Here is a 23,026-nt window from a genome sequence, read left to right on the forward strand (position 1 = left end):
ATGTCCGCGCGGTGCGCCGATGGAGCTGTGCGCTCCGAGCGTGAGCGCCGCAGACCGAGTGGCCGCGCTCCTCCTGGACACCTGCTGCTGCTGCTGCTGCTGCATGTGAGGATGAAGAAAGTCCAAATCTCCGTCAGCATGTGACATTCATTTATTTTATCCTGAGGGGACCTACAAAAGGGGTCAAGCGCCAAAAAGAGAAGGTGTAGGAGTGTGACCCCCCCACTCCCTCCCTCCTCACCTTCTTCTTCTTCAGATTAAATTCAGGATGGGTCCTGTTTGGCTTCTTCTTCTTCTGGTCCCGTCCCTCCTCAGAGCGCAGGTGACTCCAGACCCATCAGGACTCTCGGTGGACGCAGACAACGGCACCAACTCTTTGACAAACAGCACAGGAACCTCAAATGTCTCCCCCTCTAGTTCCTTCAGACCCACAGAGCCGCCTGGGTTTGCAGCGACGCCTTCAGAATCTCCCACACAGGAGGAAGACGACTGGTCACCAGCAGAGACCTTCCTGTACACTAGAGACCAGTTGGCTCTGGAGGCCGCCCGCTGCTCACGGGCGTACAGCCCGCCGGGGCTGGCCGGCTCGCTGCCCGTCAGCTTCAGTGCCCCCCTCCGGCCGGCTCTTGATGCGCTGGCCAATACGGCCAACTTCCTCAACATGATCTTCCAGGCCAGTGACCTGCGGGAGAGCACCGTGCAGGAGGACATGGAGTGGTATCACGCCCTGGTCCGCGCCCTTCTGGAGGCCGACCTGCTCATCCGGCGGGCCCTGCTCACCTTCGACGCTGACCCGACGTCCCCGGTGCCGCAGCTGGTGCTCTGCGCCTCGCGCAACCCGACAGCCAAGGTGCAAACCATCATCCTCCAGGACTTATCCAAGGCCTGGGAGAGCCTGCACCCGCCCGCCCCCGCCCCCGACGACAGCTGGTTCCGAAGCTTTAAATTCCCGGAGTCCAACCAGCCGACGGCGGCCCTGTCCAAGCGGGTGCTCCTCAACGACCTCAGCACCTTGGACACGCCCAAGTGGAGGCAGGGCGACAGCTACGTCACCAATCACAGCGGGGTGCGCTGGGGCAGCACCCCCTTCCTCGACTGTGAGGACGGACTCTTCGTCTCCGACTGGGTGCTCACCCTGTCCACGTCCTTCTACGGCCTCAAGCCGGACCTGACGCCAGAGTTCAGGTTAGGACACAAACACACACACATGAATGCTTTTACAGTGTCCATTTTGTCAGATTTTTTTAAAATCTATTCTTAGTCCTTTGTCAAAGGCCTTGTTAGTTTTTGTCATTTAGTCAATCTCATCCAGAAAACCGTTAATGTTTTAGTTTTGGTCAAAGTAGTCTGTTGACATTTTAGTCTATTTTACTCATCAGATTATATTGAACATTTCAGTCAACTTTAGCCAAAGTATCGTCTTGTTTCTTTCTCGGAAGTTGTCGTCGTCATTGTTAACTTAAGTAAGAACTCATTGAAGCATCAAATTCGGTGATTCCGCCATCGCCATGTTGTTTTTTTCGCAACCAATGAACGGAAATTATTATTTGGAATATATATTAGAAATAGATTTGGAATGCGGAAAAGCGACGTAGAGAGACGCCGTATACGGCTCTGGTAGCGGCAGAGACCCGTCAATCACAGTAAGCCCCGCCCCTAAAGAATCCCCTGCTTTATGGTCTGTTTGACTCTAAATGGACCATCATTTACTAAATGAACATCATGCTGTATTGAAGAAGACTTGAAACTAGAGATTGAGACCATAAACTCATGTTTACAATGTTTACTGAGGTAATAAATCAAGAGAGAAGGAGAGTCATTTTCTCATAGACTTCTATACAACCAGAGGAGTCGCCCCCTGGTGGTCAGTAGAGAGAATGCATAATGAAAGACACTTCCGCATCGGCTTCACTCGGCAGAACTGGAGGTTGCCGCCTGGTACCGACAGCAACAGAAGGTTTGTTGACCTGCTGGGTTTGCGATGGCTGAATTTGAGTCGTTTATAAAAACGATAGACGCTGTTGTTTTAGTCCTGACATGGAACTGCTGCCTTCAACAAAAAAAAGTTTTTGTCAACCGAAATTGTTTTTTGATAAAGTTCTTATTTTTGATACTACATTTAGTTGTATTGTCCGTCTTCGCCAACAATATGTCAATATTTTGATATAGTGACAGTTGGTGTTGAATGATGTCACGTCATCATCCCGTCATCATCCATCTCACACTCTAATGAAGCAACATGTGAACCACTGAAATATGTAAATCAGGGGTTCATTTCATAAGGCTTCTCATATGTTTAGAATTTATTGTTAAATTCTTCCCGTTTTATCGAAGAGCAATCATTTAGTAGAAGTTTTCTGCAAAAGTTCTTCCCTCTGACAGAGAGAAGCACGGGAAGTTTCAAGAGAGATGGACAATTAATATGTTTTCTGTGAATGTGAACGCTTCCTGTCTCATCTGCAGGCAGAACGCTGCTAAGTCTCTGACAGCGTCACTACTAAACATGCAGAGCAGCATGCTGTGTGCAAGGTAGAGGAGAGAGAGAAGCTGGTGAGCTTCAGACTCTCTGAGGGTTAAATTGTCCACTGTTGACCAACAACTGTCCATTATGGGTTGAATGAGACATTATGGACCATCTCATGCTGTTGATTATTGCTCGTACTTGTGTCCCTCACTGAACAGTAAAGTCTCCTTTCTTTCCTGCCGGTAAAACACATTTAAAACATAGGATAACATTCCAGGAAAACTTGGACGCGAGTCTCAAAATAAGCTCTTTTTTTCCATCTAAATCCCTGAAAAGGATAAAAGCTTTCAAGCTGACATCTTAACTTATTTTGTATTTCACCTGCTGTTCTTGTTCTGCGTCGGCCCTGTGACCGTCTGTCCAGCACTGTGGAGAAAAGTTTGATGAGCATGTGGAATAAAAACATTGTTTGAATTAACAATCTGACATTTGAAAGGGAATCCTCATGAAGGCCGTGCAGAAAAAGGGATTCTTCAAAAGAGTCTGATGATATTCGGAGTCCCTCTTTATTTCTTTACTCTGACTCACGTGTGTGAACCTCCCTCCTGTGTGTGTGTGTGTGTCAGAGGTGTGATCCGTGTGGACGTCAACATTCAAGACATCGACTTGGACCAGTGTGCAACAGGAGACGGCTGGTACGCTGATACTCACCAGTGCAACCGCACCACCATGGAGGTAAACCGAACGATCGGACCGGAGAGAGAAACATCCTGCTGCTTTGTGTCTTTGAGCTGAACAAGAAGAGAAACGTGTTTCATCTTTTGTATTTAGTCTTTTAACCACCAAACTGCCCAATTATATAGGAACCAATGATCGGTGATAAAAAGTCACAAATAGCTGGTTTATTTCCTCTGCAAAGGAGGTGACGTCTCAAAAACAACTTAACAGATTTCAATGAAATTTGATGCAATTAGCCAAGAAACAAGTGGTTGTTTTGGGGGCAGATGTAGATCCTGCAAGAATTTGATGGCATTCCACCAAACAGGTGGGTTTGATCATTTGTATCGGCCATTATTCAGCGTGCAGCCCCCTCCTCTAACCTTTAAGCTGCCTCCCAAAAGGGCAAACTGCCCCACAAACAGCATGCTAAGTGTTACCTTATACCTGTGAAGCAACACAGCCGGTGAACTTTCACAAAGACAAAGCGGATGGTTTGAAATACAACAGGTTAACTTTGAACGTGAGGATGTTCGGTTGTTACCAAGATTCATATTTAAATTGTTGAATTGTGAGATAATTTTAGTTAAACACATGCTTCCACTTGTTGCATATTGTGTCTCATTTTCTATTATGTTCTATTTAGTCTGTGCGTGAGTTGGGATGACATGTGTTACCGCTGGTTGTACCCGGGACAGTAGATTCATTCTGTCCCGTACCGTAGATTAATGAGCCGCCACGATGTGCCCTTTTTGTGAAACACTAAATCACTCTCAGGCCATCAGCCTCGTCTGTTAATGATTCACAGGAAACAACAACAATCCATGTGCGGCCTGTGATGGGGAGTTTTAATTAAAAAGGCTTAAGGACTCCCAAGATCAAAGGTTTGCGTCTTCTTAGATATTTCTCAATTTAAAAAGCAGCAGTTTGGTGCCAGAAAGAGACTGATATCTTTTACCGACCTGTGATTTCAAGCAGGTCTGGTGTTGTTCAAAACAACCAACCGGAGCTTTTTTTTTAGTGTCACAGCACAAAGTCGTGCCGTCCTGACCTGAACCCCGGTGAGTCTGACTTTCTGCAGTCACTCACGCTGAGCGGTGGGAGCAGGAGAAATGTCTTCTGGTGCGTTCACAGCTCTGCGCTGGTTTCAGATCCGTCAGATTAACGTTTAACATATAAACACAGACAGACTTCCGGGATTTTGTATTAATTGTGGCAACATTTCTCACTATGTTCACTTTCTTTTTACAAAACAAACAATCAATCGTTAAACGGAGAAAATCAGCAGATGAATCCATAATGAAAGGAGGAAATGTTTCTACTTTTAATGCTTTAAGGACATTTTCCTGGTTATACTTACATACTTTTACTCAAGTAACATTTAACTTTTTGTATTTTTAAAGTGTGGTATTAGTACTTTAACTTAAGTAAAGTTTCTGAATACGCCACCACCTGCTACCTTCATTTAAATACTAACTAAACTGTGGACAAGCTGTTTAAACGCTCGAACTCGTGTTTGTGACTTTTAGTTACGAACACACTTTGTGACCTCTGAAAATGGTTTAAGCTCTTTTTGTCTGTGCTCGTTTGTTTTTTTGCCTTTTATCCTTTTGCTCATGCTTTCACGTATTCACACTTTCACTCTTCCGCCACCTCCTCCACCCGTCGTTCAGCTTTCCCTTTTCCCTGCCGGCCAGTCTGTGCAGACCCAGTCCTCCACCTCTCGTCTCAGCCGTCTATTTAAAGATGGATGCGCTGGCTGGCGGACTGCGGGGATGATCTGATGGATTATGGTGATAATCCAGCCCGCTGACATACTTCCCCTTTATGCACCGCACTCACAGAGGGTCTGAAACACAAGAGAGAAGAACAGTCCATCAAAAACAACCACATCCACATGGCACCCGTTGTCCCGTCCTGTCCTACCTGGTTTAGAACAAAACTTGTACCTGGTTTAAAATGAGTCAAAAGACGCTCCATTTGAGCAGACACAGCTGATATGTTTATCGCTAGATATGCTAACTCTGTTAATGGAGCTGTCTTCAACATTCTGAACATGAATATAGCAGCAAACTGTTAGGATATAGAGGAGTAATGTCTTCCCCGAGCAGAGAATGCAAGCGTAGCACCCACCCGCTATAGTTCCCCCTCAGGTGAACACTGTAAACTCCGTCACCGCTTTCCCCGTAGATTGCACTGTTAGCTCTGATAGGCTGATGTGGAAATGTTGTGTTTTAAACGTTCACTGGGGAGACAAAAAATCCCGTCAGACTGAACAATCACATCTTGTAACCTTCCTCACAACAATACATGAAACAAACATAAATGGCATATTTACGTCACGTTTTTCTACATTTCATTCCATCGTCTTTGTTTCTTAGGAGAAATGTGTTAAAGCTGCATTCTCTCTAATGTCCACCAGGGGGCGACTCCTCTGGTTGTATAGAAGTCTATGAGAAAATGACTCTACTTCTCTCTTGATTTTTTACCTCAGTAAACATTGTAAACATGAGTTTATGGTCTCAATCTCTAGTTTCAAGTCTTCTTCAATACAGCATGATGTTCATTTAGTACATTATGGTCCATTTAGAGTCAAACAGACCATAAAGCAGGGTGTGCTTTAGGGGCGGGGCTTATTGTGATTGACAGGTCGCTGCCACCACCAGAGACGTATACGTCACTCCACTGCATTCTATGGTAGCTTCTGTTCATTGGTGGCGAAAAATAACAACTGATGAATCTGAATCTGATGCTAGTTAAACATGCACATCACTGCCTCATTCAAGCTTCCGCTACATTGACGTTGACAACAGGCCGCCATGAAGCGGTAAAGCGTTCGCAGTGTTTGAATTAAACACAGCAGATGACTGAACCCACTGACGTACTACGACTATCTGACGAATTGAGATGCGACCATGAAGAGAATTAAGTTGACCGCTTTGTATAATCCATATCACATTAATGTTCAGCCCGTGCCATTAAGTCTTTGAGTATCTGATAAAGGGGTTGTGGGTTTGTATATATATATACATATGCAAGGCCAGCGCGCGTGTGTGTGTGTGTGTGTGTGTGTGTGCGTGTGTGTGTGTGCGCGCACTTGTAAACAGGATTTCTCTAGAAAAGGATAATGCTCTCAGTGGAGGCATTATGTATCCATTTAGCTTTTAACTTAGATTAACACACAGAGTATCCAAGTGTGTGTGTGTGTGTGTGTGTGTGTGTGTGTGTGTGTGTGTGTGTGTGTGTGTGTGTGTGTGTGTGTGTGTGTGTGTGTGTGTGTGTGCATGTGCGTGCGTGTGCGTGCGTGTGTATATTTAGAGCGAAATATAGCGAGAGAGTAAATTGACCCCCTTTTTCTCAGCTTCACAGCAGCATCAGCTGGGAAGCGATGCTGATTCAACAACTACTCTTTCTGGGCTCCAGATAACAAATTAAAACGAAACGTATAAAGTCAACAATGTCTGCGCTTTGTTTATTAAACACTAAAGTTACTTAAAATATTGCATTCAACAATAAAACGACATCAAACCCCTGCACACTCTTTAGTTTCAGTTGAACTGTTACTCTCATGCTGTTGGATGCGTGTTATTGAACCTAAACTTTAACCGTACTTAACGTTCAGATAGTGGACATATTATTAGCAGGGATTTACAACATAATGTTAATAAAAATGGAATTTAACAGGAGCCCTCCGCGGAATAACTAACAAAATGCAAAGCAGCTGGTGCTTATGGTCACCACACTATAGTGTTGAATTGCTGGTTCGTCATTTTCCAAAAAGTTCCCAGAAAGTTTCAAGGAGAGAACTTTGTCATGTTGTGCAATTTATAGTGAAACCACTGTTTAATGGGCTCTTTAAACCACATTATTTGCAGAAATCATATTAAAATGATTAATATTAGTAAATGATGGACCGAAGTAGTATTTGCTGAAGGGCTCTTTTATTGGATTAATGTTGTCTCTGTTATTTTGTTCGCTCCCTGGTGTAATAATGCAACAAAGACTCATCCTCCGTGTCTTTCAGGTCACAGTTACGGTCGATTCTGTTCTGTAACTGAGCAGCTGTCTGTCTGATATAGTTACACACCACAGTGTGTAGCTATATAAACATGAAACATGGTGTAACTATTGTCATTTCTGTTTAATCAAGACACTTTCTCTATAATGTGTGAATCCACATGGGGGCAAGAGGGAGATGAGTAAATAAAGGACAATTAAAACCAGTTCAAACTCATAAAAGAAGCACTTAATTAGAAAGAACTAGCACCGTTTGTTCTTATTGTTGTTCGTCTTTAAAGGAAAAGGACGGACAATCTAAAACACTTCAGACAAGAACAGAAAGACAATAATGAGAATAATTCATCTCTCCGTTTCCTGCAGTGCGTACCGAGTCCAGGTCAAGGCTTTCAGCTGGGTCAGTACTGCTGCCGCTGCAAAGAGGGTTTCTACAACCCAGAGATAGCCCCTCGAGACCCAGGTGAGTCTACGGCTAACCTCTGCTGCCCAACAGGAGGAATCACTTCTTCACTGCACGTTTAAACACAACCAAGAGAGAAGATGGTATTCCTGTCCAGCCTTTACTAAACACAGGCTTTGTTTGATGTCCTTTGTTTTCCTATATCTATATCTTTCTCTTCTATAACAGAGAGGAGAAGACCGTGACGGAAAGTTAAACTAATTTAACAATAATCGAACTAGTAGCTCAGGTTTGCAGATTTGCTCCCGTTTTATTTAGCATGACCGAACTTTTTAGTATCTTTTAGTTTGTTGCTTTTTAAGTTCCTCTCACGCTCCCATCACCACATGCTCGGTAAAAAAAGGCTTTAAAAACTCACTGTACAGACGTACACAGTTAGCTGGCGAAGAAAGTGGAACATCGAGCAGCTGACGAGTCAGATATTTTTCCGCAGGAGTTGGTGGGGACCAAAAAAAACAGAGTTAAAGGTCCAGTTTGTAGGATTTAGTGACATTTAGCGTTGTGGTTGCAGATTGCATCCAACTGAATACTCCTCCGCTCAACTCCTCCTCCCTTTCCAAGCGTGTCAGAAAACTACGGTGGCCTTCAAACACCCTGGAGCCGGGGTTTGGTTTGTCCGCTCTGGGCTACTGTAGAAACACGGCGGTGCAACATGGTGAACTCTGTGTAGAGGAACTACCTATGCAGATATGAAGGACTCATTCTAAGCTAGCGACAACACAGCGATTCTTAGTTTAAGGTGAATATATTCTAATGAAAACATAGTTATATTATGTTCCATTTCTGCTAATAAATCCCCCCAAATCCTACACATTGGACCTTTAAAAGAGAGTGAATATTGGACTTTGATTCAAGAGAAAATATGAACAAACTAACCTAAAAGTTGAAAGCTGCTGAAATGGTGATAAAGCTGCGTTGAGTCTAAGAATGAATTGTGCAGCCTTAATTGAATTGTGGGTTGTTTTTTATCCACTTACTTTTATTATGGATTATACTCTTACGGATAAAAAGCACATGGTTTTTAACATGTACATATCGTCATGTCACTGTCTTTATAAATCCTACAGGCTGTAGATTGTGTATGTAGACGTGTGCTCTATACACGCATATACGGTGCATATCCACCCATTTATTTATTTTATAACTAATTATAATGTATACAACTGAATCACATATAGATGTTATTGGTGCTTTTTGTATATACACACCTATTTCTTCACATACTTGTGTCCTGTCTATTCTTTGTTGGTCCAGCTTTGCTGTCGTGTCTATTTCTGTGCAAAGTGCATTGAGATCAATGCAGAAGCCGGAGTCGAATTCCTGCACACAGCTTCATATATTCACTCGATCCTTTAGAAAACTTTAGATTTTTGTCTCCATTTTCTCCCATTTTGAGTGTTCAATCAACTATGAACCTCGTCTCTGCTCCTCAAAGTGGAACATGGACTCACTGTTACTTTAAAGCTTTACCAGGAGATCGGAACATGCAGTTCACTAGCAATCATCGGGAGACGCAGCGAAAAGCACAGGACAGGACAGGTTTCCCCTTCTTCAAACACAGGCATGTTCGTAAGGGTGCATGACCAAGATGGGACTCAAACCCGGTTCTTTTATCGTTGGCAGGCTACCTTTCATTATTTTCTAATATAGGAGAGGAAACATCCTTTAGAGACATGAAATGCTGTATGTAGTGTACTGTTTTTGGAAGTCACATGTATATGAGGTCTTCACATGGGTTTGTGTAGGTGTCGATGCAGATGGTGGCCCTGTGAACAGGAGTGACGGCGGTACGTGTTACCCGAACATGCCCATCTGTCTGCCGTGCTGGCCGGGCTGCGAGAGCTGCCAGGACGGCACCCCCTGCTGGGTGCAAGAGGCCTGGCTTCTCAGGGGCGGCGTGCTGGCCGTCCAGGGCGTCTTCATGCTCCTCATCTTCGTCAGCATGCTGGTGGCCTACAGGCATCGTCGCAACCGGGTGAGTCATCAGGTCTTTTTGGTTCAACGGGGCCACCGTACGGATGGGGTTGGATGGAGGAGAGCTGTTCCCGGCGTTGAGCCGTGATACATTATGTCTTTCTATAGCATACGAGTCTACATGTGTTGCTTTTGAATCAATCTTTCAAACTAAATCTTTTGTTTTTTTCAATCGCGGATGTTACAAAATGGTTAATTTCATCATTCTCGTGACACAAAGGATGCAGGAACAAACTGAAACCTTTTTCCAAGCCTGTGCTGCATTAGCATTAGAGGGTTACTTTCATTAGTCTTCCTAAAAAGCTGAAACATGACGCCGAGGTTTTCTTTCCATATTAAGTCAAATGAGCATCTATACCGCTGTGGAAGCCCAAATCCTGTCCTGCAGAGGATTACTCTTTTTAAAATCAGAAACTATCTCAAAATAATGTCTTAGTCAGTCACAATAATGAGATACTAATTCAAAATATTGAGGAAGTTTGTCCTTTTTTTAAAAAGTTTGTTATTATAATGACTAACAGGATTATCACAGTGGCAGAAATGAGCTTCCATACATGCTGTAAACTGTATTTGAGTTAAAACAGTTAAAACAACACTTGTAATGTTACCGTAGCATACAGTTCGCATTGTGATTTGTTAGCTAAGACTAATGGGAGTTGTAGTTTTTAAAAGCTAATTGGATAATCATTGGTTTATCTTGGTTGTGGGAAAAACGCTCTTTTGCCCTTCCAGTGGAATAATTGTGATGAAGTGCCCTCAAGGATGCCCTTCCAGTAGAGCAAACAGGATAAAGTGCCCTCTCCTAAGTCCTTTGACAGTATATTATAACATGGAACTACACTGTTCAAGTCCTTTAACTTCTCAACGAGCACCACATCTTCTTTTTTTTAACTTTCTAACGGGTTCTTTTTCTCGTCCCTCAGAGGATCCGGGCGTCCGGCCTCCTGCTGCTGGAGACGATCTTGTTCGGCTCTCTGCTCCTCTACTTCCCGGTGAGTGTCTGACCGAGCTGAGAGTGTCAAGAGATTAGAGCTCTTTACAGATCACTGCACAGCACAGCGCGCCACGGATTATATCATAATGGACCATTTTGTGGGAGGGTGAAAGAGGGTGAGGGCGTGCGAGTGTGTAAGTGGGAACGGGTTGGGCGGTAGTCGACAGTTTACATAAATCAATCTTTAGATTCATTTTACCAATTAATGAGCCGTTGAAGTAAATCAGCCGTGACTTTGTACCCATGTGACTGCTGAGCTGGTGCTCTATACTGCAGGTTATTGATCATTGACTTCGTTTAAGATGTGATGTGTGAACACGTTAATGGGCTCCTCTTAACTGCACACTGGTGGGACGATTTCAAAAGATCGTAAAAAATGATCGTGTTTTTATTTCAATCAAGTGTCGTCTCCATAAAGAGTAACGTCAATGTGTCTTCCAACACACAGCGGTGATTGAGTTCCCCGTGCACAGGAAGTGGCTTTTGTCGTTGGTTTAGAATGAATTAAAGGAGTCAAAGGTTCAGTGTGTAGCATTTAGTGGGATTTATTAGCATAAATGGACTGTAATATTATTGAGAATCTTTTCTTTACTGTATAATAATCTGAAGATAAGAATTGGGTTTTTGTCACCTTCGAATGAGCCGTTTATATCTACATGCAGGTCCTCATCACGGAGCCGGCCGCCGTGTTTCTACGGTAGCCCATAACGGACAAACACAACACGGGCTCTGTAGGGACATTCGTGCTTTTGCGTTTACGCATCGGCCACCGTCGTTCTCTTACGCGCTTGGCAACGCGGGAGAAGCTTCAGTAAAACTTTTATTTCACACTGTGATGGTTAACGTTAAACTATCCGTACAGATCACGGATCGACAGCGGTCCGTTACACTAGTAATCCTGATTCATTTGCCCAATTAAGGATTCTTTTAGGATCATGGTTTGTATGGGGTTTAGTTGAGGTTGAGGCTGGGTTTGATAGGCTGAGACACCTGTCAATCAGGCAAACCTGCTCTAAAGCATACGCTCAGCTGCCAGTCTGTTGGGTACATTTAGATAAAACTGTTCTCGAAAGGTGCTGATTGAGCTCTATGATGATTTTGAAGGCGTTTGTTATTGTCAGATGCGTCGCTAATCTTCAACTTCATATTAGCTCATCCAGTACTTCAGTTCCACACTGCAATGAATACAACTGTTGGATATTCAGTGAATACATTTATACTATTTCTTTGAGACACTTGCACGATGGATCACTAATAATAATACTGTCTGTCTTTCATATGAGGCAAGAGGACACTTTCCTCTAATATACTATCATAGAATATTAGTGTCGCGGTTGTTCATTTACTTCAAAGTTTAGTTGAAACCCATCAAACCCAAACAATTTTCTTCCTTCTTTTATATATATACATGTATATATGTTCCGTTTGTCACATACACAAGTAATATTTGTCACAATTGTAAGCAAACCAAGAAATATCATTTGTACACGCTCGAGTACAATAAGGGCAATGCAAAGGATTCATTGAGGACGACACAGAGGATATACAACAGACTGACATATGAGTAAATAAAGCACAAAGTATACATTGAACTTATATTCAAACTATGACATATTTACCCTACACAGTGACAGGAAAGGAGGGCAGGAAATGAGCTAAATCTTTTACGGGGCGTTTGTTTGGAGAAATTCAAAGGTAAATTGCAGCCCACATACCTGAGTGTAGTTCTGAACGTCCCAGATAAAAGGTCAGAGTTCACTCTCTCATCTCGGCGAGGGGTCACTGTGGTCGGGGCGGCCATTTCATCTACAAACAGATCACCTGCTGAAGGGCTCGTTCTGGTGTGCAACCTGGAGAACCATCTCAGTGATAGAAAGTGATGCTGATAGACGCTGATTGTACGGATCAAAGATTAGAAGTATACATGCGGGACAAATTTGACGTACTTTGAGAAATTGGAGAAAATGGAGAATATAATCAGCAGATTAATCTATAATGAAGAGAACCATTAGTTAATTAGTTACAAATGAGCTCCACCTCAAGCAACTACAGTTAGACCCTGCTTATATATATCTTTATGCATGAGTATTGATTCATTTATAATATTATTTTGTATTGAGTATATTTACTTTATATTTTCCGGGTTATTCATATATATATATATACATACAAAACATACATATACATTCATATATATATATATGTATATATACTTATATATGTATGTATTAGTTCTGTAGGTATTAAGTCATAAACCAAAGCGTTGGACAAATTCAAATTGTGACCTGATGATGGCGCTAGATGGAAAGTCAGAGTATTACAATTCATCGTGAGGGGAACATGAGTTTGTGAACCAAATTTTGTGACAATGCATCCAAAAGCTGTGGAGACATTAAAAGAACAAAGTCACGGTGGCGCAGAAGAAAAAGTTAGAGGTTCACTTCTCATTCAGAACATTTCGGATTCACGGAAACTTCACGAGGTTATCGAAGAGCACCAGGACTTTTAACTTGACTCCGCCCACCGTAGCTTCAGATCAACCAATCAGATTACTTCTCAGACTATATAGACACCAATCTGACTCTGAGTGCACGCGGGCCTCATCTGCTGATTAAAGCTGCATCCGGTTGGGTGTTTACCGCACGTCGTCTCTGATTCCATATGTATTCACTCTGAGCGGTGTGATCCTCCCCCGAGAGGTTCGAACACAACAATGCAAATTTGCATTCACGTTTGAGGCTTTCGGCTGATGCTCTTAGTGACGGAGACGGACTGTCAACAGCAGCATGAGCTTTAATTCTGGGATTACAGTCATTCGCTCTACTGGTACTGTTGAATGTGACTGAACGTATTTACAATGCAAAATAAAAACATATTCATTCTGATGTGATGCTTTTTGGCCATTGATGCAGATGAGACGTGTATGACGTGTTTATCTGGTCGTATACAGGAAGACAGTAATAGCAGCAGTAACACTACTAACGGCAGTAGAAGTTATAGTAGCAGCACCAGCAGTTGCAGTACTACTACTACTACTACTACTAGTAGTACTTAACTTGTGGTGGATGAGGTATTCAGATCCTAAAGGTATACCAGACGGTAGAAAAATTACAAGTACCTCAACTACAGTACTTGAGTTAATGTACTTAGTTACATCCACCACTTGTACTTGTACCACTAGTAATAGTAGCAATAGTCGGTGCAGTTGTACTGCTAACAGTTACAGTAGCTCCAGTATTAATTACGTTAATTATGATTAGTTTCATAATCAGGTTCATTTGTAGATTATTCGTGATGTATCGATTTTTTTCGTTTGGTCTACAGAATGTCAGACAATGTCAGTGGTAGGAATAGTAGTAGTTGTTGTAGTAGTACTAATATTAAGGGTACCTATTAGTGGTCTAGTGCTAGGTTCTTGTAATACAGTAATAGCATTTCATAATTGCAGCTGAGGTTGTAAAAGTAGCGGTTATAGTACTAGTTTTATGAATAGCGATATCTATAGTAATAGTATTAGCAGCAGTAGTAGAAGTAGTGGTTGTAATAGTAAGTTTAGTTTAAGTTTAGGTTTAGTTTAAGTAATTATAATACGACTTTTAAGCAGCAGTGATCGCAGTAGAACTACGAGTAGATCGTGTAGTTTGATTTACAGGAAGCGTCTGTCCCTGCAGGTGTTCATCATGTACTTCAAGCCGAGTACCTTCAGGTGTATTCTGCTCCGCTGGGTCCGAATGCTCGGCTTCTCCATCGTCTACGGGACAGTCACTCTGAAAATGTACCGGTAGGTTTGGTTTCCGTTATTTTACAGTAACATCCCGTTAGATTTCAACACAACAATGATTCCTCCAACGTTCAGTTGATTGAAAACATTCAAGTGTTCGAATCACAGTCTGTGGTCTGTACTTATACTAGTATTACACTTACGGAATTATTGTACTCACAGAATTTGTATTATTTATCGTCTTAAATGCCAACAGTGCTTCGAATTGGCTGTGTTTGAAATGTGCCATATAAATAAAGCTGCCTTGCCTTTTTTTTTTTGCCTCGCAGGGTCCTGAAGGTGTTCCTCTCACGCACGGCCCGGAGAGTGCCCTACATGTCCAGCCTGCACTTGCTGAGGATTCTGGGAGTGATGCTGATGACGGTCAGCTGGTTCCTGTGTGCGTGGACGGTCGGCATCCTGCAGAACCGCGACAGGAACATCCCGGTGTTCATCACAACCACCACGTCGGACGGCCAGGGGTTCAACCTGTGTTACCTGGACCGCTGGGACTACATGATGGCTGTGGGTGAGTGGCAGCAGAAGTGAAGATGAGCCTGGACACCTGAGAAAGATTGATAGATCCTTTCCCTCCAACAATGCAGTTATTTCGGTTTTTACATATGTAATAAACTAGATTTTGAATACATTTATTTTCTCAATTTGCGTATATTGTGACCTCAAATATTGGTCATGAAATTATTACGTTGAAGTCAATATTAACTTTTATCAACATGGAAGAAAAACATAGTAAAACACAGAAAATAAATATTACAGGATAATTCCGTTTTTTTATAATTTGGGTGAAATTTTCATCATTTTAGTCATCATTTCTCTCAGTAAAGGCAGTCTAAGAGCACAGACCTCCAGCAAGGCCATGCCCAATCACGTAACGTTAACGAAAGTGAAAAATAATTATCCACCCCGTGATTCGGACCCACTTTTAAATGTAAAAACAAAATAATCTCTCTTTGCACAGGAAATCTGTGTGCACACAACTACAGTAAGTACGTTAGGTCAAAGTTGAGTCGTGAAACTACAGTACCACGGCTAAAGTTGATACAGTAACACAATATTAAGCATTTGAAGCAATATCGGAACGCTAGAACCGTACTAAACTCTAACAAATTGAAAAAAAACCTTTGTTCTACCTCAGCCGAGCTTCTGTTCCTGTGCTGGGGCAGCTCCCTGTGGACCGCCGTCAGGCCGGTTCCCTCAGCCTTCCACGAGCCTCGCTACATGGGCATCGCCATCCACAACGAGCTGCTTCTCTCCTCCTTGTTTCATCTGTTCAGGTAAAACCGTGAGCATGTAGCTGAACCTCAGAAGGTACAGGACAGATAACATCCCCCAATATGCCCAAGCAACATACCCTCAGCAATATATTTGCAAAAACAGTGCACTGATGTGACATGATTTTGTGTTTTTTTTCTGTTTGACCTCAGGTTCGCTTTTTCCTCTCTCCATCCTGATTGGATGTTGCTGCTCTCCTTCACGCACACCCATGTGACCATCACTGTGACACTCGCCCTGCTCTTCATTCCTAAGGTACTCGTAGCATCTTGGGGTGGAAGAAGGAGTCAAAGTAGACAAAAGGTCATCAATCAAGCATTAAGTCATCTCTGGAGATCTTCTTGCCTTAATCTGGGTTTATTTAAATTAGCCATGCCATCTAGCTAAATACTACCAGCATTCTCTTAAGTTAGCAGTCAACTTAAACAATTTAGCATGTGATATATTGCATTAGAGCCCGTTGTCGTGCATACCGTTAGCATGATAACAAGCTAATGTTTGGCATGTTAGCGTAACATGCTACTATTCAGCGGTGGACAAAGTAGTCAGATCTTTTACTTAAGTAAGAGTAGTAATACCAAAGTAACTAAAAGCCCTGCATTCAAAATGTTACTTAAGCAAAAGTACAAAAGTATCAGCATCAAAATGTACTTTAAGTACAAATACACTCTGCAAAATGACCCATTTCAGAATAATGTATATTATTGAGTTATAACAATCAGAAACGGTTTATGGCCAAGAATGTTTGCACATTCAATAATTTGACTCGGCCTTGGTGCATAAAAGAAAACTAGTTGATGTGTAAATCATTGTCCTGGGGATGTAAGAGTGAGCCAGTGGGGGTTCTGGGTCTTGTTGATGATCCCAACTGCAGTTGGGAAGAAAGTGTTTTTGTGTCCTGATGGACCGCAGCCTCAAACAGTTTGTGCCCAGGGTGGGAGGGGTCGGCCACAATCTCTCTCTTGAGGCAGGTGGAACTTCTTCAGCTGCCGCAGGAAGTACATCCTCTGCTGTGCCTTCTTGATGAGCGAGCGGATGTTCAGCTCCCACTTGACTTCGGGGGTTATGATGGAGCCGAGGAATCTGAAGGACTCAAAAGTGTCAACTGGGAAATCACACAGGGGGATAGGGGCTGGTGGGGCTGCATTGTTCAGGAAATCCACAATCATCTTCACTGTCTTTAGAGCGTTGAGCTTAAAGTTGTTTTGTCCGCACCACAATTATAACTCTTGATACATTAATGTTGCAGCTTGTAAAGGTGGAGTTTATTTCCTACTATATATACTGCCATTTTGTTTTGTTTTAGAACAATCAATTATTTGTTGATTATATTTTGTTTTCTGAATCTTCAAAGTAACTTAAGTTATCAGATAAATGTAGCGGAGTGAAAACTATGAGAATTCGTAGACCATGAAAGTATTGAATTTCTTTTACAATATTCTGTGATAATGCATCCAATAATTTCACCGTGAACTCAAGTGTATTTGAATGTGTATGACTACAAACAATGTTGTTTTCTAATGCCAAAAGTTAACATGTGTATATTTTACTCCTGTGTGTCCTCCACAGTTTCTCTATGTGTCTAAGCCGGGGAGAGCGGAGATTGCAGCAGAGGTGTATGAAGATGAAGTGGACCTGCGGCGCTCCGGCTCGTACCTCAACAGCAGTTTTCACTCTGCTTGGAGTGAACACAGTGGAGTGGACCCAGATGACTTTCGGGTAAACTCTCTTGTCGCCTCCGAACGATGTTATCACTTCGCATTGGGAAATCATTTACAAAATGTGGAAGAAATTCCTAAGATCACGTTTAAATAAGGAAAATAAATGTACCTTAATTTCAGTCATGATCAGATGTAGACTCACTTAAACAGATCTTAAATGTATTATAATTCAAATAATAAATTAACAGTTAATACAATCAGCGGTAGAATGAACATATACAGTATAACCTTTCTCCACCCTTTATCCTTAACCTAAACGGTGTTCTTCTTACATGAAAACGTGTCTTTTACCTCTCCTCTGACTTGTTACTCTCCATATCTTTTCCTCTCCTCAACCATTTCCTCAATCCCTTCATCAATTTCCTCCCTTCTTCATATGCACCAGGATGAACTGAGGAAGTTATATGCCCAGTTAGAAGTCCACAAGACCAAGAAGATGACCGCAAACAACCCACATCTGTCAAAGAAGCGAAGTTCTCGATGTGCTTTGGGGAGATCCATTATTAGACGCATTGCGGAGATCCCAGAAAGCATGAGCCGGCAGTGCAGCCGTGAGGACAAAGATGGATCCTTCCGCAGTAGGATCAGTGTGAATCAATCTGAGTCTTTCAGGAGGACCCCAGATAATCTCAGTATTAGTTACAAAAGTTCCATGAAATCACCCTCCATGCGCAAGTCCCAAAGTGATCATCACTATGTCAGGGAAAGAGACCCATCCTTGCGTGACTCCATGTTAAAGGCCAACGCTGTGAAGAGATCTTCCCGGCAATCTGAGACAGATTCCTTGGATTTGCCACCAGGAGTTTGCAAGTCAGCCAGTGCCCAAAATCTGTCAATTGATACCAATCTCCTGCATCCTGATCACACCAGGCTTCATAAGTCCTGGAGTCTAACCTCAACTACCACCCATTCTATGGAGAACATACCGAAGATTAACAGAGCCAGCACAGTGCTGACAAGGTCCCGGCAGAGCATTTCCATTAGTGACCAGACCCGGAGTGCTCTCCAGTCAGAGTCATTTGACAAAGCTGAGGTCTGTCCTTGGGATGTAGATCAAGAACAACCAGGGGATAAGAACCAGAAACATGTTACCTACGCAAACTCTGAGGAGGGGTCGGACAAAGGGCCAGCATCTCCAGAAGTGCTCGTCTGTCCCTGGGACCATTTTTCACCCGTAGAAAAGCACCCTTCAGAGGATAGGGGAATAGGTGGAAGTGACTCCCCCAAACCACAGGCCTGTGTGTCTGCAAGTGCACCAGGCACTCCAAGACCAAAGGTCACAAAAGATCAGCGCGTCTTCTCCTTCCGCAACACCAGCAGTAAGTGGCTCGCTGTGAAAACAGTTGTAGATTCCTTTAAGGAGGGGATTTTGATTAAAGAGGATTCTGTTTCACAAAAAAGTCAGGAAAGTGCTTCCACCATGCCATCTAGTCGACGTCCAAGCAAGGAAAAGAGGTCATTGCAGAAAAGAAGTATGACAACAGCAGAAAAACCATGTCTCGTGAAACAGAATGCCATCAGACTTTCTTCTGGGGATTCTTCTGACAGAAGCCCAAGAAAGCTTGCGATCGTGAAATCTGCGGTCTACCCTTGGGACATGGATGATATGCAAAGAGATGGCACTTATGAAAATGTGTTTTTATCAAGGCAGAACAGCAAACGTAGTAGTATTAGTTCTTGGGAAACTGCTAGCAGCTGTAGAACTCCTTCAACTCACAGAAGAGGAAGCAATCGAATTACACCAGTCCCCAATACTACCTTCACAGATGTGTGTCCATGGGATGGAGCTGGTACCTCCAAGGAAGGAGAGGGACTTATGAAGCAGCAGAGCATTAAAGCAGACGTCTGCCCTTGGGACTCACAGGTATCTCAACCATCTAATGTATGTCCATGGGAATCTCAAGAGCAAGGGAATGTGAACAGGCAAGGAAGTGGTCGTATTGAGGCGTGTCCTTGGGAATCACAGGATATTCCAGTCATTTATTATACTAACACATCTAAAGATTCACAAGGACAACAGTCTTTGAAACGTAAATCAGCAGATGTATGTCCCCGGGAGACTGCGGGAAGTCCCCAACCTTCAGTAAAGGAAGATAACGAATATGCTAATGTTTGTCCCTGGGATGTTCAGGACAAGGCTGAAGTTGTATATGAAAACCTGAATCCTTTGGAGACCAAAGGAACGCTGTCTGTGCCTCTTCGACAAGAAATTATTAAATCTGCCATCAATCCTGGTGCGTCAAAAGAAATTTTAGGCAATGAACAGCAGCACCATGCAAAATCCCCTGCCCTGCATTTGAGTAGGCAAATGTCCAATGCAGCAGAAAGTTGTCCGTGGGATTTCCCCGATCCCCCTAAATTCATGGGAGACATTTGTCCATGGGATGAGGGGAACACAGAGCCAACAGATACAGGCTCAACGACACAGATGACTATCAAGGTAGATATTTGTCCCCGGGAGACTGGACATCAAGACAAACCAGCAGATTCACAAAAAAGTATCTCACCTTTGAGAGCTGCTTCTGTACAGACTGATGAGAAAGACAGCACAAGAGTAAACATATGTCCCTGGGAAACTGACCCCCCTGATAACACTGCAGCTACCAGTATGGTTTCACAAGGACCGGAAAGGCTAGCAGATGTTTGTCCATGGGATAGTGGCGAATCAGATTCAGGAAATCCACAGACTCCCAAAACATCTGAGATTAATTTAAGGCAAGACACGGCTCGTGCAGGGGCAGTCAAAACGGAAGTATCAAAAGCATCAGAGAACATACAAAGACAAGGAAATTCCAGGGAAGATGTTTGTCCGTGGAATACAGAAGAGCCTAAAATTCTCAAAAAGCAGGAAAGCGCTCTGGGACATGTTTGTCCGTGGGAGATAGAGGAACCAAAAGTTCTCCAAAAGCAGGAAAGTGTTCGGGGAGATGTTTGTCCTTGGGACACAGAAGAACCAAAGGTTCTCCAAAAGCAGGAAAGTGTTCGGGGAGATGTTTGTCCTTGGGACACAGAAGAACCAAAGGTTCTCCAAAAGCAGGAAAGTGTTCGAGGAGATGTTTGTCCTTGGGACACAGAAGAACCAAAGGTTCTCCAAAAGCAGGAAAGTGTTCGGGGAGATGTTTGTCCTTGGGACACAGAAGAACCAAAGGTTCTCCAAAAGCAGGAAAGTGTTCGGGGAGATGTTTGTCCGTGGGACACAGAAGAACCAAAGGTTCTCCAAAAGCAGGAAAGTGTTCGGGGAGATGTTTGTCCTTGGGACACAGAAGAACCAAAGGTTCTCCAAAAGCAGGAAAGTGTTCGGGGAGATGTTTGTCCGTGGGAGACAGAAGAACCAAAGGTTCTCCAAAAGCAAGATAGCGCACGGGGAGATGTTTGTCCGTGGGAGACAGAAGAACCAAAGGTTCTCCAAAAGCAAGATAGCGCACGGGGAGATGTTTGTCCGTGGGAGACAGAAGAACCAAAGGTTCTCCAAAAGCAAGATAGCACTGGAGGAGACGTTTGTCCATGGGAGTCAAAGGATCAACAAACCTCAACCGAAAGCAAAGTTGATATTCCCAAAAGCGACCAAGATGAAGTCACAGAGAACCAGGGGCCACTCAGTGTTGAAGAGAGCCCAGCAGACGTCAGCACGGAGCAGGTAAATGAGTCAAAAGAAAACTTAGCCCTCGGCCGCCGTGATGCTTTGTGTCCCTGGGAGATGGAACGGAGCCAATCAGGTTCATTCACAGACAATACCTCGGATGTCTTTACATGGGAGCCAGAGAATATTCCTGAGGAAGACGAGGAGGACGATGCCGAATTTGCTGCCGAAGCTCTTGTATTCCCATCTGACTTGTGATCTAAATCTAGCCAGCATTTGTTTTAACATTTGACCCCTTCACCTGTTCATGGTCAAGGGGAACTTTGCAGGGTCAGCTCACAAACAGCTCCCTTGCAGCTGGCGGAGCTGAAAGCCCTTTCTGTTGGAACAAGTAACTGCGTTAATCAAGGACAGAATTTAGGGCTTTGTTATTTCAGGTTGGACTTTTGGGCCATGCCGCTACCCGACGAAGAAGAAGCCTTTAGTAAAGACTTGATGAGCTGGACACAATGAGTGGAGCAAACATTAGATTTTCTTTCACCTGAAGTACACATGCGTTATGTCCCTCATTAAACCAGCAGTGAACTACAGACAGACATTTCTTGGCTGATGGAAGGGCATCTAAGGCTTTTAGATGAAGTCCCTTTTCTTCCTGCTTCTACCCCCCATTTTAAAATTGAAATGTTTTTTTGTGTCTTTGTATGTTTTTAGGTGACAGTGACTCATATATGCCATAAACGTCCACATTGCTCACAATCACAAAATACAGCACCTAATGGATTGAACTCTAAGCTTAACCAGTATTCACCCGATAAATTCAGTCTAATTTATTTTCAAAGTAACAGAACGTGTTTAGTGTGAAGCACTGGATGTCAAATTACATTTCTAAGTTGTATTAATAATTGATAAAACTATGCATACTTCTTTGCTTAAGTGACTGATTTAATGACTAAATGACAATGATTGTTACTATGCTCTGGTTTCTGATTCAGCCACAATAATGTAATAATAACATTCCATTACTTAAAGAAACAATGCCAAATAAATTCATAAATCACCATAAACTTCAAGACATACACCCTTAAAACCCCCTTTTAGTAAAGTGAAAACTGCATAATTGTTTTATGATCGAAGCATTTGGAAAGTAATGTCAGTACATAAAATACACATATGCTCCTTAAATGTTTGGTAATGGCAAAGAATATCAAATTGTACGGGACATTTGTGTTGCAGCTAAACGGACCTGTTGAACTATTGCAAATAATGTGAGTTATGCAGATGAAGCCTCATTGTCAATAACACACGGGGCGGCCCCTTAGGAGGTTTGCTAGTTAATGTTTCGGTCAACTACAAACGTTTTTGTCAGGATTCTTTCTGCAGGTATTGATATTAGTTATTAGAGTCATTATAGAAAAAAGTAACATCTTCGGCACCAAAGTAATATTCACAAATATTGTTATTCTTGTTCTATATGAGATTCTTCTGCATGACTTCATTGAATACCGGTAACACCGACAGATGTTTGAAACTAAATTGATTCATGGATTAGTCAAAGATATCTTATGACTATTAGATATTATTATTAGCTTAGTTTATTGACCTCAAGAGTGGCCCTACATTTCACTGTCTGACATTAGTGAGTACCATTTTAAATAAATACAACTTTTTTAAAAGCAGTATTATGATATAAACTTACAATATTAACAGTATTCTCTATGGATGTAATTAAGTTACACGTCTATGCCAGCAATTTGTGAAATCAGGTGTAATGTGTGTTTCAGCACTTCTGCTACTAAAGTGTCATTCTGTTCCAGACGACTGCAGTGATTCTTTTTTTCCCCCCCATTCAGTGATGTCATTGTTTAAACACGGCGCCAAGTTTTTGTTGTCAATGGAGTGACCTAGTTTTGAGCATTGTTGCATGTTAGCGTGTCTTTTGAATGAGCGTGCTGTAATTTGATGTCAAGTTAAGAAAAAAAGAAAAGAAAAAAAAATAATTTGTTGTAACACATCCCTTGATAAAGATAAAGAGGCCATGTTCTGTTA

At 42.7% G+C, this 23,026-nt stretch overlaps 1 protein-coding gene across 1 annotated transcript; it reads left to right on the plus strand.

The window, feature by feature from the left end:
* Window positions 1-268: 268 nt before the first annotated feature.
* On the plus strand, window positions 269-21,238 carry gpr179 (G protein-coupled receptor 179; the record flags this gene model as incomplete). Its single annotated transcript, XM_079159359.1, has 12 exons — window positions 269-1,185; window positions 3,091-3,199; window positions 7,562-7,658; window positions 9,416-9,633; window positions 10,556-10,624; window positions 14,298-14,407; window positions 14,677-14,915; window positions 15,543-15,681; window positions 15,832-15,934; window positions 17,249-17,398; window positions 17,786-20,203; window positions 20,582-21,238. The coding sequence occupies 12 exons, from the start codon at window positions 269-271 to the stop codon at window positions 21,236-21,238; spliced, it is 5,226 nt and encodes a 1,741-aa protein (XP_079015485.1).
* Between the last annotated feature and the right edge of the window lie 1,788 nt (window positions 21,239-23,026).

This window comes from Pholis gunnellus (genome assembly GCF_910591455.1).
Source record: "Pholis gunnellus genome assembly, chromosome: 5".
Taxonomy (NCBI): Eukaryota; Metazoa; Chordata; class Actinopteri; order Perciformes; family Pholidae; genus Pholis; species Pholis gunnellus.